This window comes from Rhinolophus ferrumequinum, chromosome 12 (assembly GCF_004115265.2).
Source record: "Rhinolophus ferrumequinum isolate MPI-CBG mRhiFer1 chromosome 12, mRhiFer1_v1.p, whole genome shotgun sequence".
Lineage (NCBI taxonomy): Eukaryota > Metazoa > Chordata > Mammalia > Chiroptera > Rhinolophidae > Rhinolophus > Rhinolophus ferrumequinum.
Window position 1 is genome coordinate 41,659,609 of NC_046295.1, and position 22,266 is coordinate 41,681,874.

Here is a 22,266-nt window from a genome sequence, read left to right on the forward strand (position 1 = left end):
AATTAACACATTTTGTGATTTGTGATCTTTGTAAACGATCCATCTAAAGAGAGATAATTTAAGAAATATTTTCCTTTTGTAAAGCTGTTTAATTTGCTCATGCACTCTCAAGGACAGGTAATACACAAGCAGTAGACATTCCTGCTGTAATATAAGACGTGTTTGGGCATGCATTGCAAATGAAGTTAGTTCCTCTGTACCTACATTGGTAGGAAGAGTGTGTTTTGCAAATGTATTAATTGAATGAAAGCAGCAGTGTCTGGGTGATGGAGAAATGGGATGTTTCTTACCATTTGGTGGTCCTATGTCTCCACCTGCTGGTGAATCCGAACTATCTGTTTCTACTTCCCAGTCAATGTTTGATGGAGACAACTCCATGTTGGAGTCGCCACCTACAGACAGAGAAACTGACTCAGGGTCTTCATGAATATGCAGTTCCACCAGCTGGTGTCCAGGCTGTGTGTTTTGGGTCTCAGTGTGGTTTTTCTTGCTTCTTTGATCAGAAAGGACAGGAAGCAATGTCTCTGCTGCTTCGCTCCCCAGAGATTCATCCCCAGCTTCCTCTGTCATTTCAACACCAATAGTAGGTTCTGTGAGATAGGACAAATCAAACGGAGGTGTGTAAGGTGCGAGAGATTGTTTCTGAGCATCTTCTTCCAAGAGATGGTCACCGCCATAGAGAAAGTGTTCAGGATCTTTCATTAAATCTTCATCGATATTTTGGCCCATGACATCATATTCAAAATCACCCCATGAGGCTTCGGATGAACAGATATCTTGCTTCCCTACATCACCATCAACTGGCGTTTCGAGATTGCCTTCTGACAATGTCAATTTACTCATGTCATCTATCGTTCCCGTGGATGTGTTGAGACCTGAGGCATCACTGAAACTGTGGTCAAAGGCAGCTTCACTTACATCCAGACAAGTGTCTGAGGCTAGCAGAGCATCAGGAACTGAGGCAGGATTCTCAGCAGGGAAAGCTTGCTCAAGGACCAACACAGCTCCTGCATCTGTCTGACTTTCAGGAAAAAAGCCCTCTGAGACCCAAGAGCTGTTGCCATCCATAGTTGGCTCTTGGTGAGTTACAAAAATACTGGTTCCCATATTTTTAATAATTGGGATTGTTCTGTCATTGGGTTCCAAAATTTGTGCCATATCTGAATCTGGGTTAGCTTCTTTTTCTGATGCTTTTAAACCTGTTTTGTCTTCACCATTTAGTTCAGAAGATTCAGGAGAACCATTGTGAGAGGCAGCAGGCTGAGATGAGCCGTTCGTGTTTGCTTGATCGCTGACTGGAGGCAGTGGAATTAGGTTTTCAGAATATAGTTCTGAATTGTATGGGACAAATTCCTGCCCAGGCTCTTGACTGGGTTCATCATCCAGCTTTGGCTCGGTGAGATATAACTCACTGGCTTCCCCTTCAGGTTCCATACTAGCACTGATGTGTTGCTCAGTCTCTTGCTTGGCTTCATAATCATGACATATATCAGGGCTGTCAGAAGCCTGAGAATTGCTGTCCTGGTCACAGTGAGTTAGGATATCAGGGTTCTCACCTTCTGCTTTCAAATTGAAGAGCTGCTTAGCATCTATCCACAAGTCAGGCGAAGCTGACGCCAGTTGCCCACCATCTTTGAAGTTGCCATGTAAAATATCTGGAACAAATGTGCCTTGGGGTCCCTCACTAGGGACAGAGCCATCCCATTCAGCACCTGACTTCTTTATCAACGGGATGGAAGAACTGTCAGCAGGGAAATCTTCTGAGGCAATGTTTGAATTTGTCAATTCACTGGGGTATGATTTTTCTTCCTCCCACCAATTTGTTTCTTGACACTCAATAGTTGGAACATTAGCAGTAACACATTCACTTTCATCTTCGTGAGTCAATGTTGGATCTGGCTGATCCCAGATGGACAGCACTGTATTCTGACACTGCTCTTGGGTAGGTGTTTCAGAAGTGAGTCTGTCACCAGCAGAAGACACGAAGGTTTGCTCTCCGAGATCCTTTTCTCTAATTCGGTCCAATATTACAAGTTGGCTAAGCTGATCCGCTTCTGGTTCTGGCTGTCTTGGTTGAATGTTCCAAAGTTGCTTGTGGGAGTTCTCCCCATTACTATCCAGAAAAGGTGACTGATGTTTATCACTGAAAGGGTTAGTATAATGGGTTTCCCTGGACTCCATATCACCCTGAATGGGTTCTCCCCAAGGACCCACATTTTGGTATAATTCCCCTTCCAATGTACCCTCAGTTGGTTGCCCTTCCTGTAGAGAGGCATTCCAGCTCTTGGTGCTCTCAGCGGAAAAGCCAAGTCTTTTCAATTTAGAATAATTTTCGTTCTTTGGTTCAGTTTGGGGAGATATTTGCCATATGATACCTTCTTCCTTCCCCATTTCTGGAGAAGATCTCATCTCCCTGTCCACTGCTGTAGTCTGTACTTCAGTCTTCTTTATTGTTGAGAAATTCCAGTGATCGGGGGTGCTTTGTTGATTGTCACAGAATGGGTTTGATATACTCTCAGTCTCTGCTGTTTCTGAACCGCCTACATAGATGGATAATTCTTCAGACTTGGGATCCTCCTCGGCCAAGAACTCACTAGATTCATTCAATGAATCCCAAGCTCTGGGTTCGCTCTGAGGAATGTGGCAAGTGGCCAAGTGGATCTCTTTCTCCACTGACTCTCCATCACCTACACTGTCATCATCAGAACCTGAGCTTGTTGAAATGAACTTGGCATCTTCCGGCTTCATAGAGTCAGGAATATCACGTTCATGGTTTTCCTGATGGCTAACCATTAGACTGCTTTCCTGATATGCACCTGAATATTCAGAATGTTTGCCTGTTTCAGGGCTGGATAAAGAGGAAAAGGAATCAACATCTATTGAGTCATTCCAAATCTCTACAAATTTATGAACCTTGCGATCTAAGCTCCTTTCAAACTCGTCCAGTCTGTTTTTCTCCAGGTCCTTCGTTTCAGTAATTACTTCTACTTGGCCATCAGTAGTAATTAGTTCAGATTCTTGGTGATTCTGTGTATTCCAATCATCTTGATTCACCTTCTGATGGCCAGTATTGGGTCCATGGTCCCAGGAAAGTGGTGCAGCTGAAGAATCATTTAGGTCAGGACTTGATGCACTTGAATGTGTATACTCACTAGAAATACTATCTCTGTCATAATTTCCTGATGGACTGGCTCCTGGAGGGCTGTTTTTAGTACTCTTAATGTCAAGATTCTTAGTTATCTCAGAACTTGCACAACTGATCTGCATATCACTGTCTACTGGGCCATCCCAATTGTCAAGGCTTTGGGGACGTTCATGAGGTGGCTCTTGGTTCACACCCTCTGGCTCCAGAATATTATATTCTTCAGTTTTCTCAAGATCCATTTCTGGTAAAGATACATTTTTTGTTGAATTCAGGCTACCTGAAATTTCAGTAGTTTCACCTGAATTTCTGTGATTCCTTAGGTGCTTTTCGCAGGCCTCTTTTGCCTGCAGGAGATTTGTGGAGACCTCTGTTTGCATATCACAGGGGTCTGGATTGTAAGATCCCTTCTCATGCACTAAGACCTCCTGGGGTTCCTCAGTCTGAGGACTGGAAGTGACCAAAAGAGAGCTGATTTTGACTGATTCGTCGTAGATTTCTTGATGTTCAGCTGCAACTGGGCAAGAGCATTCCCGGTCATCCTCCCCTTCTCCAGAAGTCCCCAAGGCTCTATCCACTACTTCCTCCTCATTGAGGTGCTTATCAGCAGCTCTGTGGGTTTCCTTCTCACTTTCACTTTGTCCATAGCTAAGACCCTCCCATGGATCTGAGCATACGAAACGCCCTGGATTTTCAACCCCAGTCACCAATGACACTGTATCACTTGGCAGGTTTCCTCTGCATGTGTCTTGCTGGTCAGGATCAAGTGCTCCTGATTCACTGGCTCCAGAGTCTTCCAGCATGTCTGGGATGTGATGGTCCTGAAGGTTTTCTGAAGAGCTGGGAGTTTCAGGAGGCAATTTGCTTTGTTCTGAATCTGTAACATACAATGGGCCTGGTAACATTAACGATGACATGTCGTTATCTCTCATGACGGAATCCCAAATATTATTTGCGATTAGCTGTCCGCTTTTTTCATTCAGTATGTGATATTCGTTGGGAGCAGTGCCCTTGCTGTGCTCAGAAGAGGCAGGGAGTCCCCAATCTGCCTGATTTGCTTCCTGATACTCCACGCCCCACGGTTCTAGCTGTTTCACTGAAAATCGGGTTTCAGGTTCGGTACTTTCCGCCCTGTACCCTTGTGCTTGACCTTCACCAGGGACCGCCACCCCCGCACTGCAGTCATCCCAATCCAAATCATTATCAGAGATGGTCGCAGTGGACTGAGTGTCCTCCAGAATCACTCTGTTCCACACGTCGAGATTGTCAGGGGCCGATTGCCGCGAGTTGGTGCTGCTATGCAAAAGTGTGAGCTGTCGGTTTGTTTCGTTGTACAGCTGCATCATGCTGGGGTCGTCGTAACTGGACAGGCTGCTTTCCCCAGCATCATCCTCTATGAAGATGTCCTTATCATCTGTGGGCTCTGTCTTGAGTGAATCTTTATCTGGCTTGTGAGTGGCATTTATTTCAGAATTATCTGCATGAGGTGAAGCCCACATTTCTAGGTTCTCAGGACCTGAGCTCATTCTATTTCTAGGTGGCTGTTGCGGTGACTGAGGTGGGATTTCAGTCTCCTCTGTGGTAAAGTTAGTATCTTTTGACTCAAAACCTTCGTCTTTGGCAAATAGCTTGTTTTCGATTTCTTTCTCGTCTCCAGCAAACGTTGGTGATGTGTAAGAATCAGAGGTGGAATAGTTGGTGTCTAAGGGGGAAGGCACTGAATCTTCCCCTATGTTGGATGCACTGTAATCGGAACATTTATATGATAAGAAGGAATCTTCCCAAGGAGCTATGTCTGACCCTCCTTTCTTGATACTCTCCTCAAAAAGGTTCCAGGAGTCTACCTTTTCATACACTTTCTCCCTAATTTTTGGATCCACGACACCATCCTGATCACCCGTTGCTGGCTTAGAACTATTCCATGCGTGATCCAGATCAGATCCAGGTATAAGACTATTCGCCCTGGATTCATGGCTCTTTTTGCCCCAGATTTCTGGAGCTGCTTCATTATTTGCCTCACTGGGTGAATTGTCCACTAGGTCTTCCGAAGGAAAAGAAAACCCACTTTTTGCCATGGCCCACTCATTTGGGTCCCTCACAGAGGGTGTCTCACCACTCGTTGGGTGCAGATTCCAGGTATTTTTCAAAGCCCCGGTGTCATTTTCTTTACCAAATGCACTCCAGGCGGGGAATGATGCTGCAGTAGCTGCTTCACCATCATCTGTGGGATTTCCCCAGGGCTCAGGCATCGCTGTGGGAGAGCGAGCAGAACGCCACAAAGCAGTGAAGTCTTCTATCAGGTGGTTTGTTCCCTGAGGAGAAGCGTTTGGCAAATGGGACTTCTCAGCGGGCAGGTTCTGAAACTGCAAGCTTTCCTCATTTTGGTCTTGAATATTACTGCTGCCCAGTCCTGGCTGCCCAAATTCTGACTCCCAGGGACCTGACTTTGGGAATTCGAGACTCTTTGGTTGAAATGTAGAATCTGAGGCTCTCCTATCAGCTGGGCTTGGCTTATGATCTTTCCAGGATTCGGGGCTCTGGAAGACAGATTCCTGCTCACTGGAACTCCACGCATCTGCAATATTTTTAGAGTCAACTTCCAAACCACCCCACCAGCTGCTGCACCTCACACGAGACTGAGGTGGCCCCGTGTCAACTGCTTTTGGGGTCATATCATCTCGATAGAGTAGAGCTGGTTCTTCAGTGGCTGGCGAGCTTTCTACAAAGCTATTCACAGGTGCTGGTGGGACTCTCTTTCCAATATTTTTCAACCTTTCTGGTGAAAGAGATTCATCTCCCACAAAACCTGTCAGGCTCAAATTTCTTTCAGTGTTATCCTCGGGACTTTCTTGTCTCTGGACAAACTCCTCATCAAATTCCACAAGGCTATCTTTGCCAGCCTCCGACAAAAGCGAACTAGATGAATAATTAGACATGTCCATCTCTATCCCACTGAGTCCTTTAGGCCCCGTGGGGAGCTTTTCTTCTGATGAATCACTGTTGGGGAAGAAATCATCTGCCGGGGAGTAGTCTGCAGAATGGGAAGATGGTTGGGACTGCCCAGAAACCATGGGTGCCGGATCAAAGTTGAAGAGATCAAAGTGTTCTCCATGTTCTCCGGACCGTGCATGCTCCTCCACTGCTGCTCCTTCAGGGATGGGACTGTAGGAGTCAAACCCCGGGAGGAGGCTGTGATGAGACCCTGCACCTTCGCCCACAGGACTGTCATCACTGAGGAACACCGAGCTCTCCTTGGATGAACGGCTGCTCCTGATGGTGGCCAATCCACTATCTGGGCTAACCAGGTCTATGTTGACATCCACCTGGGCCTGGTTAGAATCATTGAGATCTGGAGGGTTTTCTATGAAATTCACGGAGTTGGGCTGTGGCTCTATGTCAGAGCCATACAACTCCATAATCCCGGAAGATCCCTGGGAGAGTGGGGCACTGCCTGCCACGGCTTCTGTGGAGGACGTGCGGCTGTTGGAGACCATTTCTGGACACCTCCTGTTGATGACCTCCTTGACGAGGAGAACCACCTGGTCACAAGTCACCGACGGGTTCTCCTGCTGGTACACCAGGATCTCATCGCAACCACACTCAAAGGGCTCCAGCTCTAGGCAAGGGCTCTGGCACTCTTCCAGTTCACAGCAAATCTGTGGGGGAGACACAGGGGTTTGTGTGAGCACTCAGGCGCTCTTTGCTCTTTGCAATTTGTCTTTCTTGATTTTTCTTAACAGGAATTAATCTGTGTTCATCTGTCTAAAAAGAACTCAAACAACTGAAAACTGAATCATGTAAAACATGGAAAGTCCTACTTAATATACCACCAACTCTTTCTCCAATCCTATCAAATTAGTGTTTTGTTGAACTCAAAATCCAGCTGTTCAATATTGTTGGCTCTTGAAAATTATATATAAAGTGATTTAAAACCATTTAAATCCTTTCCTTAGTGTAATATCATACTATCTTCCGAGAGGAAGTGTGAAAACAGTGCAAAGTTTTCTCAAGTTTGCAAAAAGCAGAAATAATGCCAGCTGCTGACAAGAACCAGGGGAAAGTGTTGGAATAAAAGGAAACGAGGCAGGAGAAATGCTTTGTTTAGGAGCAGGCAGCCAGAGCCTGCTTTAACCTCTGATAGCCTCATAAGGCAAAGGAGAAAGTAGGAAAGAGAAAGCAGCTGCAGGAGGCAGAGCTTTCCAACCTCGCTCAGGCCCCAAGTATCCCTTCCAGCCCCAGGGAGCAGTGACATGGAGCCCAGAACAAACAGCGCTACCTCGGGAGGCCAAGAGAATGTGTGACAGTCAGTGTAAGGCCAGAACTGGGCTGCAGCTCTATGATTTTTAGGAAATGATGGGGATATTTTGCACACTGGGCCTTTGAAATGGTCCCACAAGATTAGCGAAAGTAACATTATCAACAACACAACAACAACAATAACTACAGAGCTCACATAGATAGTAATAAAACATTCGATAACGGTTATTGAATGTTTTCATATGCTAGGAACAGTTCTAAGGGTTTTATGTGCATTATTTCTTTTAATCCTCACAATAATCCTGCACAGTACAGACTCTTTATCCCTATATTGCCAATGAGGAAACAGAGACACAGGAAGATTAAATATGGCCAACCACACGCAGCTAACAAGTGATGGAGCCACAACTCGGCAGCTGAGCCGCAGACGCTAACCCCTGACCAACTGTGACCACAGAGACAAAGAGGGACAACTCTGGAGTAGCCTCAAGCCTGTGTTGCTCAAGATTCTGAGGAGCTGTCTCTCAGGTATCCTGAGAGGAGGAAAGGCAGGGTGGAGTCCACTCAAGGACTGCTAACCACTACACTACATGTGCTTTTCTACTTGTGCCTATTTTAAATTAACCAATTTTAAAAATGATTTGCTACTAAAAGAGATTTGAAAACCACTGTATGGAAGGCTTCCGAAACCTAAGTCCTGTCCATGGGAAACCAGTGGCCAAAGATAAAATTCAGCTTTGAATCCCAATGCAGACCAAAGCACTGAGAATGCCCCAGGCAGGTGATACAATGCACAGATGTATGTGGGTCAGAAAGACAGTGCAAAATGCATCTGCTGCAGGGCATGGGGGCACTTTCATAACTGGACATGAGAAAGCACAGAGGAGCCCGAGAATACGTACAGTCCTATGTCAAGAGAGCAACGATGGATATCTTGGGGGACAGACAGTGAGCACGTAGAAAAGAAAGGAGTCGAGATTGCTCCTAGCCACCTGTGGGTACAGAAGGTGTCTAATCGATTAGTGAGGAAAGATTTGTGATGAAACTGTTCTGTGCCCCTGCTGTCCATAATATGAATCATGTATGTTTTCATGTTACTTATTAAATCCACCTGGTTTGGTATATTCAGTGCCTATTTTGATGAATTTTGTCTACATCTTATACCATTTCTATATCCTTGGGTTAAAAGATGCAGCTCACAACCGAAAGGATCCGACTGATTATCCAGTCAGAAATTTAGTGCCTGGAGACAAACTAACTTTGATTAAAGCATCAGATCACCGGTTACTCAACAGTGGGTAACAAACAGGTATTTAGACAAAGACTAAACTGTGCTAGTTATTAGCAGGTAGCAAAGAAAACAGCACTCAAAGGAGGACTAGCTATGACCTTTTCTTTTTTGGGGGAGTGGTGGTAATGTTGGTGAGAAAGCTATGATCTTTTGGGTGAGAAATCTATAATCTTTCTCTCTATGGATTCAGTCTAGAAGATAACTGATTATGAGGCTCTTAACACAGGTCTAATGTGCAAAATGCCCCCAACATTTCTTAAAACTCAAACTCTAGGACTTAATATCTTAAGCCAATTTTGTTATGCCACCAATCCCCTGCCATCTTCCACCGCGTGTTCTGAGAGCCAGCCGGTTAGGATGCAGTGACACATGCCAGGGTTGGAGGAGGTCCTTACCTGACTGCACAGCTCTAGGTTCTCAGAGTACACTGCAATCTGTCGTCTTGGCTGCCACTCCTCCGACAGGTCACTGGCCAAGAGGATGAGGACATCGAAACCGAACTTGTCTGTAAATGCTTTCAAATCACTGGTGATACTGCTGTGAAACACACAGTTCTGAAACGACAACAGGCAATTTGATATTAACGCCAGACTGCTCAGCTTTGAGGAGTTGTGTCACAAATTTGTCCAGTCTTAGGATGTATTACAACAGAGCTCTATTATTCAATGCAAGTGAAATAAAACAGTTGGAGGAACTTTGGAAACTTTCACGTGATGCCTTAAGATATACCTTGTTTGTTCGTTTTCCTAAACCAAGAAAGGAAGGAGTCTTTGCCATTATTACTAAGAATGGTTTAGACAAGAAGCAAATATCTTAACACTTTTTCCCTAAAATATTGATTCAACTATTGACTTTCCAAAGCATACTTTTCCTCTTATTGTTCATAGGACATAGGAATGTCTGCTATTATTACAACATATCACTGGAACAATAGGAGGAAGTTAGTATTCTTTTGTATAACTGTTTTCTAATGCTAATTATTAACCTCAAGAAGAATTCCTAAGGATGAACCTAGCTGAGTTTACTGAGTGCTTTTCCTCCCAGTGTAGATGTCCAGGAGACTTGTATAAGGGCAGTGATGTCAGATGTGCTTGCTCGATATGGTAACTAAGGATAAATGAATAATTGCAGAGAAGTCACCCACTCCCACGGAGGACCCAGACCCGTGACTCACATCATCCTCAGAAATGTACTGGCCTTTTCAAGTTTTATTAACTGCAGTGAGAAGCACTTCATTGGCATGGTTGTCTCTCTTTCTTAAAGAAACAGTGAAAACCATATGTGAACCCCTAGCATATACTAGCTGCTCAAGAAATGTCTGTTGAGACTGGAAAGATACCTACATAAAATCAACCTGGGCTACATAATCCGCCATCACAGAGTGTGTGTGTGTGTGTGTGTGTGTGTGTGTGTGTGTGTGTGTATCTATATCTATCTATATATATATAGTCATCATATATAATCAATCAACAGGGCATTGCTACTTAATGAAAATCACCATGATATGCACTCAAAAACTATAAAGAATTCTATTAATTTTTTTCCCGATACAAAAGTCATCAGAATTACGCGTGCCACTGGTAAAATACTAGAAATGTACACCATAAGAAGTGGAAGTGCCACATACCCCTTCCTCAGAGAACCACTGCGAAGAGCTCAGCAGTGCAGTGCATTAGGTGTAGATTTTTTCCATGCCCAGATGAATGTTTGTATGTGCTAGCTCTTTGAAACTTGTAGATTTGATATTTGTGGCTTAGACTATTTACCAGACTATTTAAAATATCCATATCTCATGTGCTCTAATTCTGCTGAAGTGAATCTCAAGGTCTATGAGGCCCCTGAGAAGGCACATGAGACACTTGGCAGATGCGTGGGCCCAGCCCATCACCAGCTTCCACACCTCAAGGAGTCTTTGTTGTCTAATCCTGCAGCAGCCACTCTCATTGGGCATCTCACAAGGCTGCTTTCACTTTCTGGTTACAAAGAATCACACATGGGAATTCACAGAGGTCTCAGGATATGTTGGTAATGAATACCAAGGGTCTATTGTATTGACTTGGTAATGAAATTTATGATGTTCAAATACAATAGCTTTTGGAAGCATGTGTTCCAAAAGGCCTACTGTCAGCTTTCATGCTTTTTATTTATTGTCCAAGTGCCATAATAACAACCTTTAAATAGAGACTTCAAAAATTTAATTCACCTACAACAGAAGTAGATATTTACAATGAACTTTTTAAAAGTCTGACCTCATATTATATACAACATGCATTCAATAGATAAAATTATTTCAAATTATCATTGGTGTATTCCCTCAATATCCTCAATGCTGAGCTTTTTGCCATTATGAATCGTAAATGAAGATATAGTTCTGAAGAAAAACAAGAGTGGACAGCAACTATTTATATCTTATCTCCAATGACCAAAGGCTTTGGCACAAGAAGTCCTAGAATTTTCATTTCAAACTATTTTTCATTATGTACACAAAACACCTAAATTCATTTATAACCCCCAGAAAGAAGATACAATACTTCTAAGAGATTGTTACCTATAATAATTCTCATGACACTGACAACTGGGTCACTCAAGCAAGAGAAAAGCAGGTTTTACTGGTATCTGAGTACAAGATTAGGATTCAGTAGAATCAGCATTATTCAAAGCCAGAGTTGGGAAACATTGCTATTCCAAAATGCTGGCTGAGCTCCAATCTCTTTGGATTCTTCTGTGTTAAAATGACAACTCTAGGATCTTTTTGGCTCAAGTCCAGGGGCACCTGGCAACACCACGGGTCTTATTGGAAAGGCAGAGTCTCAGGCCGCACCCCAGACCTACTGAGGCAGAATCTGCGTTTTCCACAAATCCTGGATGATTTGACTACATATTGAAATCTGAAAAGCACTGCTATAGAGAGGTACCGAGGTTCCCTAAAAATAAGACCTAGCCGGACAATCAGCTCTAATGCGTCTTTTGGAGCAAAAATTAATATAAGACCCGGTCTTATTTCACTATAATATAACATGGGGTATGATATAATGTAATGTAATTAATATAATATAATATAATACCGGGACTTATATTAATTTTTCCTCCAAAAGACGCATTAGAGCTGACTGTCCGGCTAGGTCTTATTTTCGGGGAAACACGCTATGTCCTATCTTCCCTAACAAAATTGCCCAAACCACATTCAATCTTACTGGCTTTAAGATAATGTCAAAAGTTTCATGTTTAAAACAGAATCAAACAAGGGAATGAGTGAAAATCTTCAGATATCCAGCAGGCAGAGACTGTTTGTTCTGCTTTTATGCTGGTGCTGTTTGCATAGGAGATAATTTATTATTGTCTTCTGGCTACGCAGGGAGTCATGTGCTGTGATGGCTCTTGTGTTGCTGACAAGCTAGGCTGGCCCTGAATAAATAGCACTTCATCATCAACACAACCCAACTGTAGATACAGGTTGGCATTTTACTCCCCCATCTGCCTTCTACCTGATAAATTACTGTTTTAGTTACATGTATGCAAATACTATTTGTTAATCTGCTCAAATGTTTCCAAAATGTTTCCCCACCTTAACTTAAAAGTATATACATACACATATATATCTTCCACTCAATTTGCCAAAGGTTTAGAAAATAAAGGGATCTTACCTTCATTTACCACCCCTGCCCCGCTTCCACATTTGAAATATGACCCTAGCCTGAGATTGCTGCATGGATTCAGGAAGTTATTTTACTAATTATTACAGCTGGGAACTGACTGGCAGAAACCCAGACTATTCCCGTCAGTTAGGAAGAATGGGAATTGCTCCCTGTCACCGTCCTTTGTCACTCACAAGTCCAAAGATTCAATCACTAAACATTTTTAGAGGGCATGAGTCCTTTTGCCTGAGTAATTCCTAGTTTTGGAATGAGTAGGAAGGCCTGGTAATGTGGGGTGAAAAAGGCTTTGTTATTTTCTGATCCAAAGCTAAGTTAAAAATCTCACAGACCCTGGAAAAACTTGGATGATCATGATGACAAAGGCCCGGGAAACAGAAATGATACGGCTCTACTGTATCTAGCTATAGGTTAGATAGGTTAGGCTCTAACCTATACAACGACCGAGAGAGTGACAGTGACAGTGTCCAACAGATTTACTGTTCCTGTGTTTGGAAGTGTGTGGAAAAATGCACTGGAAATTTCCATTCTCTCACAAAGTCCTATTTTAGTTCTCATTCCACTGCTCTGAAAAATCTAGTCTGTATGCTATGTGCTGATAGCATCAGTGCATCATATGAAATAAAGGTGATCTAAATAATGTCTTGTGAACATTCGAGTACTGAAATGTGGATGTTCCTTATGAGAGAAAAACCCACTCTTCTTACATTGCTCATATGTTCTTGTCTCCCATTGTCTCCTGAATCCTTCCCGCCAGGTTTCTGCCCCCAGCTTTCCAATAAAACTGCTGCTCTCAAAAGTGCCAATCACTTCCAGGTTGCCAAATCCCCAAATCACTTTCCTGTTCTTACTCTATTTGATTTCTCTGAACAATTCCATGAGGTTGACACTCTCTCCTTCTTAAAATACTTAATTCCTTCACTTTCCTGACATCACATTCTCCTTGCTTTTCTCCCAACCCATTGGCTACTCCTCAGTCACCTTTGCTGGTTCCTCTTCCGTAGTCAACCTCTAAACGTTCACTGCCCCCCACTTTGTTTCCAAACCCATTTCTCTTCTTTATTTACACATTCTCCCTGATGATCTCACCCAGTAACATCATTGAATGCCAGTGACAAATCAAATCTACATCCACCTGAATGCTAACCTTGTCTATCCACGTGATATTTCCATGTAAATGTCCAATAAGCATTTCAAATAAAATACAACCTAACTCTGCCATATCATCAAATGGCACCACCATCACCACTAAAGCCAAATATCTAGGGATTATTCTTGATTCTTTTCTTTCCTTATTCCTCATCCATCGGCAAATCCTGTTAACTGTACTTCTGAAACAGCTCAAGTCCAAACATTTCTCTCACTTCTCTCCATCTCTATTACTGTCACAGCTGCAGTCACCATCATCTCCTGCCTAGAATTCGGTGACAGTCCCCCAACTGGTCTCCCTGCAGCTGCTCTCGTCTCCCTATGATCAGTTAGCTCTCCGCACAGCACCAGGAAAGCTTTTAAAAATGTACATAGAATCATGACACTCTTCTGCTTAAAACCCACTCAAAAGTGTCTCGATGTTATTTTTACCTGTTTTTTTGAACTGGGAGAAGAAAGGTTTAATGTCCTTGAGATTATATAATCTTTTATATCAAGATATAATCTTACATATCAAAGCGAAAAAGTAGACATAGCAATAGAAAAACAGTTGGAGAACATAAAAGACAATTCAGAGTTCAACTACAAATGGACAGTAAATATCTGAACTCAATGATAACCAAAGAAATCCTTTGATAATAGAATATTTCACCTTCTATTTTCCTATTATTGGTAAATGTTTCTAAATGGGCACTTTCATACACTGTCAAAAATATTCTAAAGAAATAATCAGATATGCACAAAAAGTGTTTGTGGACAAAGGTATCCACTGGATTATTACTTTAATAACTAAAACTTAAAAACAACCTAAATGTCCAACAATAAAGAAATGGTTAAATAAACTATGGAAGAGTCACACAAAAGACTTTTAATTCGCTGCTGTTAAAAATCATGCTATCAAAGAAAACTTAATGACACAGGAAAACACTCATGATGGTATTAAGTGGAAAATAATTTCTATAATCATATAAAATAGAATGTCATTTCTATATGTATTCAAATAATATATAGTGAAATCTAATGTACAATGGACAGTAAGTACCCTGATATTAAAGTTGTCATAATTTATCCAAATTGCTAATCTAAAATCTGATTGTGTTTCTCCATTATTTTAGAGCTCTCCCCCAAGGTTTCTAGCAAAGACTTTGGCGTTGGCTGAACATGAGGTTAACCTTTGGCAATGCCATTCACAAGCTGGGTGACTTGAGTGAGTTACTTCACCTTCTGATCCCTAATCTTCCTCATCTGTAAGCCCTCACCTCATAGGACTGTTGTAAGAATTAAGAACGTATAAATAAATAAGCTATCCCTGTACCTCGCAGATAGTAGACAATACACATTAGATCCCGTTCCTTTCCTAATTCTTAAGCTATCAAAAGACTATTCTAAGGATTCATGGGATGCATCTGATTCACAGAAAGTATTTTACAAAATTTGGTAAATTGGTTATTGGGAATTGGTTATTCATATTACAATTTTTTCCTTATATCCTTTATAATATACACGAACTTTTACATGATAATCGCACACATTTTTAAGTCAGGTAAGTGATTCACATTGCTAGATGTGAGAGGACAGAGGAAGTTACACAAAGTTAAATATGAAGCAGTCATTTCAGAAATGATGTAGGACACACAGACTCTGAGTAAGGCAATGTTTATCTCATTATCCTTCCTTCCAAGTTAGACTCAATGAATGAGCTTCCATTTTCCACTACACATAGAATAGCTTTTAAAGCATAAAAAAAAATGTGTAGTGATTTTTCCTTCAGCTTAAATCATATGGTATGAGCCTTTTTCATCATTTCCACCATTTCACTGTCAAGTGTCATTATAACCTTCAGTGAACTTTACTCCTGAAGCTAATATGTTCCATTTAGGTCCAGCATTCTGGGCCACACATATAATCCAAAACACTTGTCTCTCTTACAAATGACATATATTGAGTAAGTCTTTTAGTAAATGAAACAAATTATTTTCTAATGTCATGGACAAGCAATTGCCAGATTTATTACATCTAAAATTTTTTTCTTCTTGCAGAAAATATAAAAATCAAGTGAGCAGGTATCATCTGCAGGTAGGATGCTTATAGATAAAAGTCATTACGAAGATTAAAACAAAAACTTGTACAGCTTCATTTTTGAGAACAGTGAGTCTTAGAAACACAGTTTGACAATCCGTAACTACCTTGTAAGCACAGTGGCCAGCATGGATTGCTGAGTTACTGAAATTTAAGAGTATGGTTTGACATTTATACTCTGCATGGATTTATTTCTAGACTGAAGACTATTTTTTTAATCAAGATATAAGAAAAATGCTGAGGTATGTACGCAAATGTTCTAACTGAAAGACTTATGATTTATGCTACCAAAATTCCATTATGATGTTTAAAATATTCAGCAATAACAAAGTCTGATAATTTTGACAGGAAAATGATTTATGAGAACACAAAATGCATAAATTAAGAGATTTTATTTATTCTGTTTTTTTTGTATACCCTTTAATTGGTAAGCAAAGATATTTCCCATGTTTTCACCAGATGTCATTTTTAAAAAAATTCTATTGTTCTTACATTTATAAGTTAGCCAAGGTATTTTAGTAGTACAAACTGCACTGGTTCCATGAAAAATATATTATACATCATATTTTGAAAGTAGAGTCAGATAGTACATGTTATCATTCTTACAGCTAAAGCAAAAGCCCTTTCGCGAAAAGATTTTGTGAAAATTAAAAATGTTAAAATATAAATGAATATATAATGTATATATGAGTATACATATCAATATAATTTTCATTTAAACCAATAGTACATTGCCTAACAGTTTAATAAAGTACTGTTTATGCATTAAGTACTTTGTTAAATGCATTGTATCATCTCATTTAAGACGCCCTGATGAGGTGGGTAACATCATCTGCATTTTGCATTGAGAAAATGGAGGCTTTGGGTGGTTAAGTAACTGATGTCACACAGTTCATATGTGTGAACAACAGGACTTGAACCTAGGTTAGTCTGACTTCAGAGCCCATGTTCTAAGCTCTGTGTTATTCTTGAACGGGAAAATTTTCATCACCAAAAATATTTCGAATTTATTCCATTTTTAATTTAATAAAAACAATTTTTTGCTACTTCGTGTACCTTTGTTTAGTTTTGCTCACCCTTGTCACTATACACAAGCAAGCCCATCCTTGAGTTTAACAAATTCTAACAATAATGTGCCGTTGAAAAATTTTGATGATCCAATATTATGTTTTATGACTAATTTCTACTTTCTCATTTATTCTATAAAATATAAATATTGGCTGACCATTAACAATATGTATAAACCTACAATTGAAAACTTGCCCAAAGAAACTACTGTAAAGAATGCTGTGATATTCTTGCAGCATTATGTACTTTTAAAAAGTTAAGCATACATGTACACACACAGTAAAAGGGGAAAAAAAAAGCAGGAGAACTGGCATAATCACTGGTTATCGGAATTATTCTCATGTACCATAGTTTTTCTTGCTTTGGTAGCTTAGACACACAGAATGGAAGAATATCATTACCATTCAGTATGTAAAAATCTCATCATCTAAGGATGCTCTCAACATTACTTTTCTTCTGCTCAAAAGCCCAGAGAAAACCAGGAATTAGGATTGCAGGAGGCAGGTAGGGAGACAAAAGATGTTATTTTTACTCTGAGTGATTGGGCATATTAATAGGGAAAGCCTACGTATCACCATCATTTCAAGCAAAGTCCTCTTGTAAAGGCACAACAATCAAAGACAAAATTAAGTATCAATCTGCAGATGCTTCAATTTAGGTCAAGTATGTCATAAGTATTAGAGGAGAACCAAAAGTCTTTTAAGCAATCATCTTTTTAAGGTCATCATTTGGGTTCAAGAATTCAAGAATAGAGGGAGAGAGCACATGTTTATTGAAAACTGAAAGTCACTGTTTTCATGTCATGGGACAAAAAACTGTTACTTCCTATAACCATATCATTAATGAAGAGAGAGAGAGACAGGGGAAGAGTGTATGGGGAGATAATTCATCTGAAAGCACAGGCTTGGGTTAAGGACTTCTTGAAATAAAGTGGGCTGGCTTCAGATCACCCTGAAATTAAGTGAGTTGAAGTCCTGCCCCATCCTCACTGTCTCCATCATAAAGAGAACTGATGTTACACCAACAGACAGTTGCCCTGGAAAAAGATGCTTATATATACTGTATTTCATAGAAGAGTGGTCCTAGGCAGACTTTCACAACCAGTTAATGGTAGATTGAATACTTGCATGCGGGGAGGTTCACAACCAATTAAAGACAAATAAGTCACCATCTCATTAACTAGCTCAGGCTAATTTACATTTTCTTTAAGAAAAGACCCATAACCATCAAAACTTTTCAAAACGGTATGGATTTAAGGACTTGGTGAGAAAAGGGCTACATTGTTGTTTCCCCCAAGGGCTCCTTTTTTGTTTATAGAAGGATTTCTATATGGGAATGTATAACTTCCACATGGGAATGTATAATTTCTATATGGGAATGTGTAAAATGCGTAATAGCAAATCCACTCATTAGGCATGCTTTATTTTTGAAGTGGTAGAATCTGGGCAACACTCTAGCTAAGTAATAATAATAATAATAATAATAATAATAATAAATTATTTCCATAATTGTGTATAGATGTTTTTTTTAAAAATCCCTATTGGCTTGTTTCGAGCCATAAGTCTGAACACTTATGACTTTATTTTCCTTGGCAAAAATAAATCATGTAGTTTGAACAATATTTCAAGAAAGCAGGAGACCTTTCTTCCTCTCTGGGTGCCCCTTTCTGATTTATGGAAACCACCAGTCAAGTCTCTAGAGTGCTTGCTGTACATGTACACACACACACACACACACACACACACACACACACACACACTCTTCTGATTTTTCTAAGCTGTGTCAATATTAACCTGACCAAATGAAGATCACACTGTCTCTTTTGTTCCTCACTCTCCTCACATGGGGAGCACAATATGGCTCTTGTCAGAGGTGCTTCATCATTTTGGCTCAAGGAAACTGCCAGTACAGTTTGGGATTCGTTCTTCATGGGCAGATATCCTGATGGGTCTAATGAAGCTTTTCTGCTGACAACTCATTTGCTAAAAATACCCCGCCATCACCAAGCTTAAGTGGGGAATATGGTTGTGTCCCTATTTGCTATCAACCCAATGAAAGTAATTTTTTTGAAGTCTAAAAACAATCTATATATCAAGTCGCACACCTCTCACCACTCATATCCATTCATATATGTGTTCTTGCTAGTTTCCATTTGCTCACTGATAAACTTTATGACATTCTTAAATTGGAATATAATAGGGTAAACACCAATCTTAGAGCACACATGCAGAGCCAACAGTCTGTGTGTGCCATTTGTTGCAATCTAAGCTAATTACCAGAAACCCCCTCCTGAAAACAGATATACTCTGGGGTTTGTGGTTTTATTTTCATTTGGAGAAGTCTATGTGTGGGGAGCTTAAGGAATTCGTTTTCAGGTAAGTACACTGTATTGTCATGAGTCTCTTGGTTGCAAATCACAGGAACTTCACTCAAACTGACTTGTAAAGAGAGAGAAAGTTGGAAGGATCTGGGGAGCATTCTCAAAGAAGCAAAGGGAGAACCGGGGGACAAGCTGGGAGGAGGGCAGGGGTTTCCAGGATTGGGTGGGCCACCCAGCTTCTCCATCCTCTTTTCATTCTCCTCTCCTGCAACCAATTAATGTTCTCCTTGTGGTGAGAAACATGGGTGGTTGCAGCTCCCGTGTAGACCTTTCCATTTGAATCATGGCCCACTCCCTCTTGGTCTTTAGTCTGAAAACCCTAGAGAAGGAATTGTGGTTTGGGTGCCTAGCCCTGCACCTAGCAATTGAGGTGTATTGGGAAGACCACAAAATAGAGACATAGCACATGTTACACAAGAGTGATGGGTAAGAGTCATTTCCCAGAGGAGGGGTGCTGAGCAGATAAAGCCATAGGTGTGCACCCTAGATATCAAGTACAAAGCACTAACACACATACACACACACGCACATGCACAAGCACACATGCATATGCACCCACAGTCTAACTGCCCCTACACATATGCATCATGTAATTTCTCAAATTCCCATTTGATTTCCAGCTAACCAAGGCCAGTCATGGGGAGAGAGATGATGCTTGGAAAGATAACTTCAGGGAAATAATTCAGTTAACTTTCAGTGGGGTGGCAGTCCGCACCCAATCAAGAAGCATATTATAAAGAGGATGGATAAAACAAATCTATAAAAGTGTTAAGCTTATAAAATGAAACTTATGTTTAGTCAATCAAAAATATACAGTGCCATCTCATCAATCCAGGAAAAAGAGGCCAATCCTTCTTAATCTTTTTTCTTTCAGGTCAAGTCGAGGCGCTCTCTTTTTGGCTCTTGAAGTCTTCAGATGTTCAAATCTCCACCATAACTGTCAAACTTTCATTGCTATTTGCACCATACATATAAGGCATTGAAATGATTACAATACAAATTAGAAAGATCTACAGTGCCTTACTACAATGCACAGTATTTGAGCTAACTCTACTAGAACAGGAGTTGTATTTATATGTTTTCATTTTATACAAGAGTTATTTATAAAAAGGCTCTAAGCAGCCCAAATATGGGGAAAATGTCAGAATTCGTAACAGGTAAAAAGAAGTAACTTCAGAGTAGGGTTTCTCAACCTTGGCACTGCTGACATTTCGGCCTGGGTCATTCTTTATCGTGGGGGCTGTTCTGTGCGTTGTAAAATGTGTAGCAGCATCCTGGCCTCTACCCACCAGATGCCAATAGCAAACTCCCTCCCCTAGTTGTAACAATCAAATATGTTTCCAGACATTGTCAAATGTCCCCTGAGTGGCAAAAACACCCCAATTAAAAACTACTGCTTTGAGAAAATAATAGTAGGAGAGTCTTGCAAACTTAAAAAATAATTCATATCACATTCAGCTTTTAAAGAAACATTATAACATAAATAAAACAAGATACATCATTAATTCTGTCTGGTTTAAGAGGTAGGAAAACTAAAAAACAAAAAATCAGGAATGGGAAGCATTTACACGAATACTTAGTACTAACTGGCCAAACGTTTCCTTTTTCTAAGCTGGTAAAAATTGAAAATTGCCATCAATTGTCTCTTAGTTTATAGTGGTGTGCTTATAAAATACACAGCATTTTGATTCTCTAAAGTAAAGAAAAAAGTAGAATGATTTTTTAAAAAAGTCATCTACTAAAACATTTACTTCTTGTTCCAGGAAAATGAGGTTTTCCTAGGTATTTTCCAGAGCTTTGTTAGTCTCGAAAAATTGTATTAATCCAGGTCAGTTATAAGTAAATAGGGTATTTTAAAACAGTAAACTTTATATTTTTGATTCCTGAAAATGGCATGCTTGCTTATTTTAACTCCATTATGGTAACCCCCAAATATGGCAGATATTTGAGGGCAATGCAATATGCCTGGGGCTTTGCAAATGTTCAGTGAACGGCTAGCATCCTTGCCTGACAACAAGCTACATGGGAAAAAATCACCAAAATCCATTTCTGAGCCTGAATTATCTAAACCTGTATGTCTGTATCACTGGTTCTCAACCCTGGCTGTACCTTGGAATAACCCAAGGAGCTGTAATAAAACAAAACAAAAAACAAACAAACAAAATACAAATCTTGGACCCCACCCTGTGAGATTTCAATTTAACTGGCTCAAGAATGGGATTTGGGCATCTGTATATTGTTTAGAGAGTTCCAGCTATTATTCTAATGTGCAGCTAGGGTGGAGAACCGTGGTCATACTGATATAAAGAAACATTTTCAATTCATGCTGTGTAGAAATCACGGTTTCTACATCAGTGATTCTTATTTCCATTGTCTAATCATTGAGTGAACTTTTACAGTCACTGGGGAAAAACCAAATTCCAAATACATAGGTTCACATCTAATTTTTTTTTTAAGTAGCCACAACTCCCCCCAGATGAGCAGATAATAAAATGTAGTACTTAAAAGCAAGGGTTTTGAAAGCTGACAGCCCAGGATTCAAATCTTAGCTCCACACCCTGTTATCGCTACACCTTTAGGCAAGTTACTTGATCATGCTAAGCTTCAGATCCTTCATCTGAAAAAACGAGGATAAGCACCTACTTTATAAAATGATATAATCTATAAAACACTTACCTGCCATCTCTCACAGAATCAGCCCTCAATACATGGCAGCCCCCGCCCCCCGCCCCCACCATGTGCTGCAGCATCAGCACCAACAGCTACAACTGTATTAACAGGAAATTTATCTGTTAAACTTATAAATTATATATCCCTAGGTACAGTTTAGAGATGATCTTTTTACCTCATGTATGTTAGAAAGACCACTGCAAAAGCTTCCTTATTTCTTATACAGCTGCAAAAACAAGCAACCCGGTTCTCCATAGTCTCTGGTTAGCAGGCTCAGCTAACTTAAGAATGTGCAGTACTTAGGTTGTTTATCAGCATCTGGTTTTTCCTAAGGCTTGAGATGCCCATCAGTGAGGCTCAAAGAGCATACATCTTTCCTAATCTCGGCTTCTGGCGCATCCCTTGAAGACGGCGTCTCCAAATGAGGGGGACGTGGACTCCAGTTACCATCGGTCCTTGGGCCAAGGCTCATGGTTTAGAAAGCCTCCATGTGTGTCTGTCCTAAGCTGTCTCCCTGCTTTTCTCCATTATTCTCAACTCTGTTTTCACTCTCAGCCTAAAGGACCACCAGTAATGC

The 22,266-nt window shown here is 40.6% G+C and overlaps 1 protein-coding gene across 9 annotated transcripts in view; it reads right to left on the bottom strand.

Moving 5' to 3' along the window:
* PRUNE2 (prune homolog 2 with BCH domain) overlaps nucleotides 1-22,266 on the bottom strand; it is a 227,602-nt gene that overhangs the window by 69,317 nt on the left and 136,019 nt on the right. For all 9 annotated transcript variants that reach the window (XM_033123649.1, XM_033123644.1, XM_033123652.1 and 6 more), the window contains exons 7-8: nucleotides 9,086-9,244; nucleotides 291-6,798 (exon numbers count right to left, since the gene is read on the bottom strand). In XM_033123649.1, the coding sequence (XP_032979540.1) occupies nucleotides 291-6,798; nucleotides 9,086-9,244 (6,667 nt within the window). The remainder of the gene's footprint in view (nucleotides 1-290; nucleotides 6,799-9,085; nucleotides 9,245-22,266) is intronic.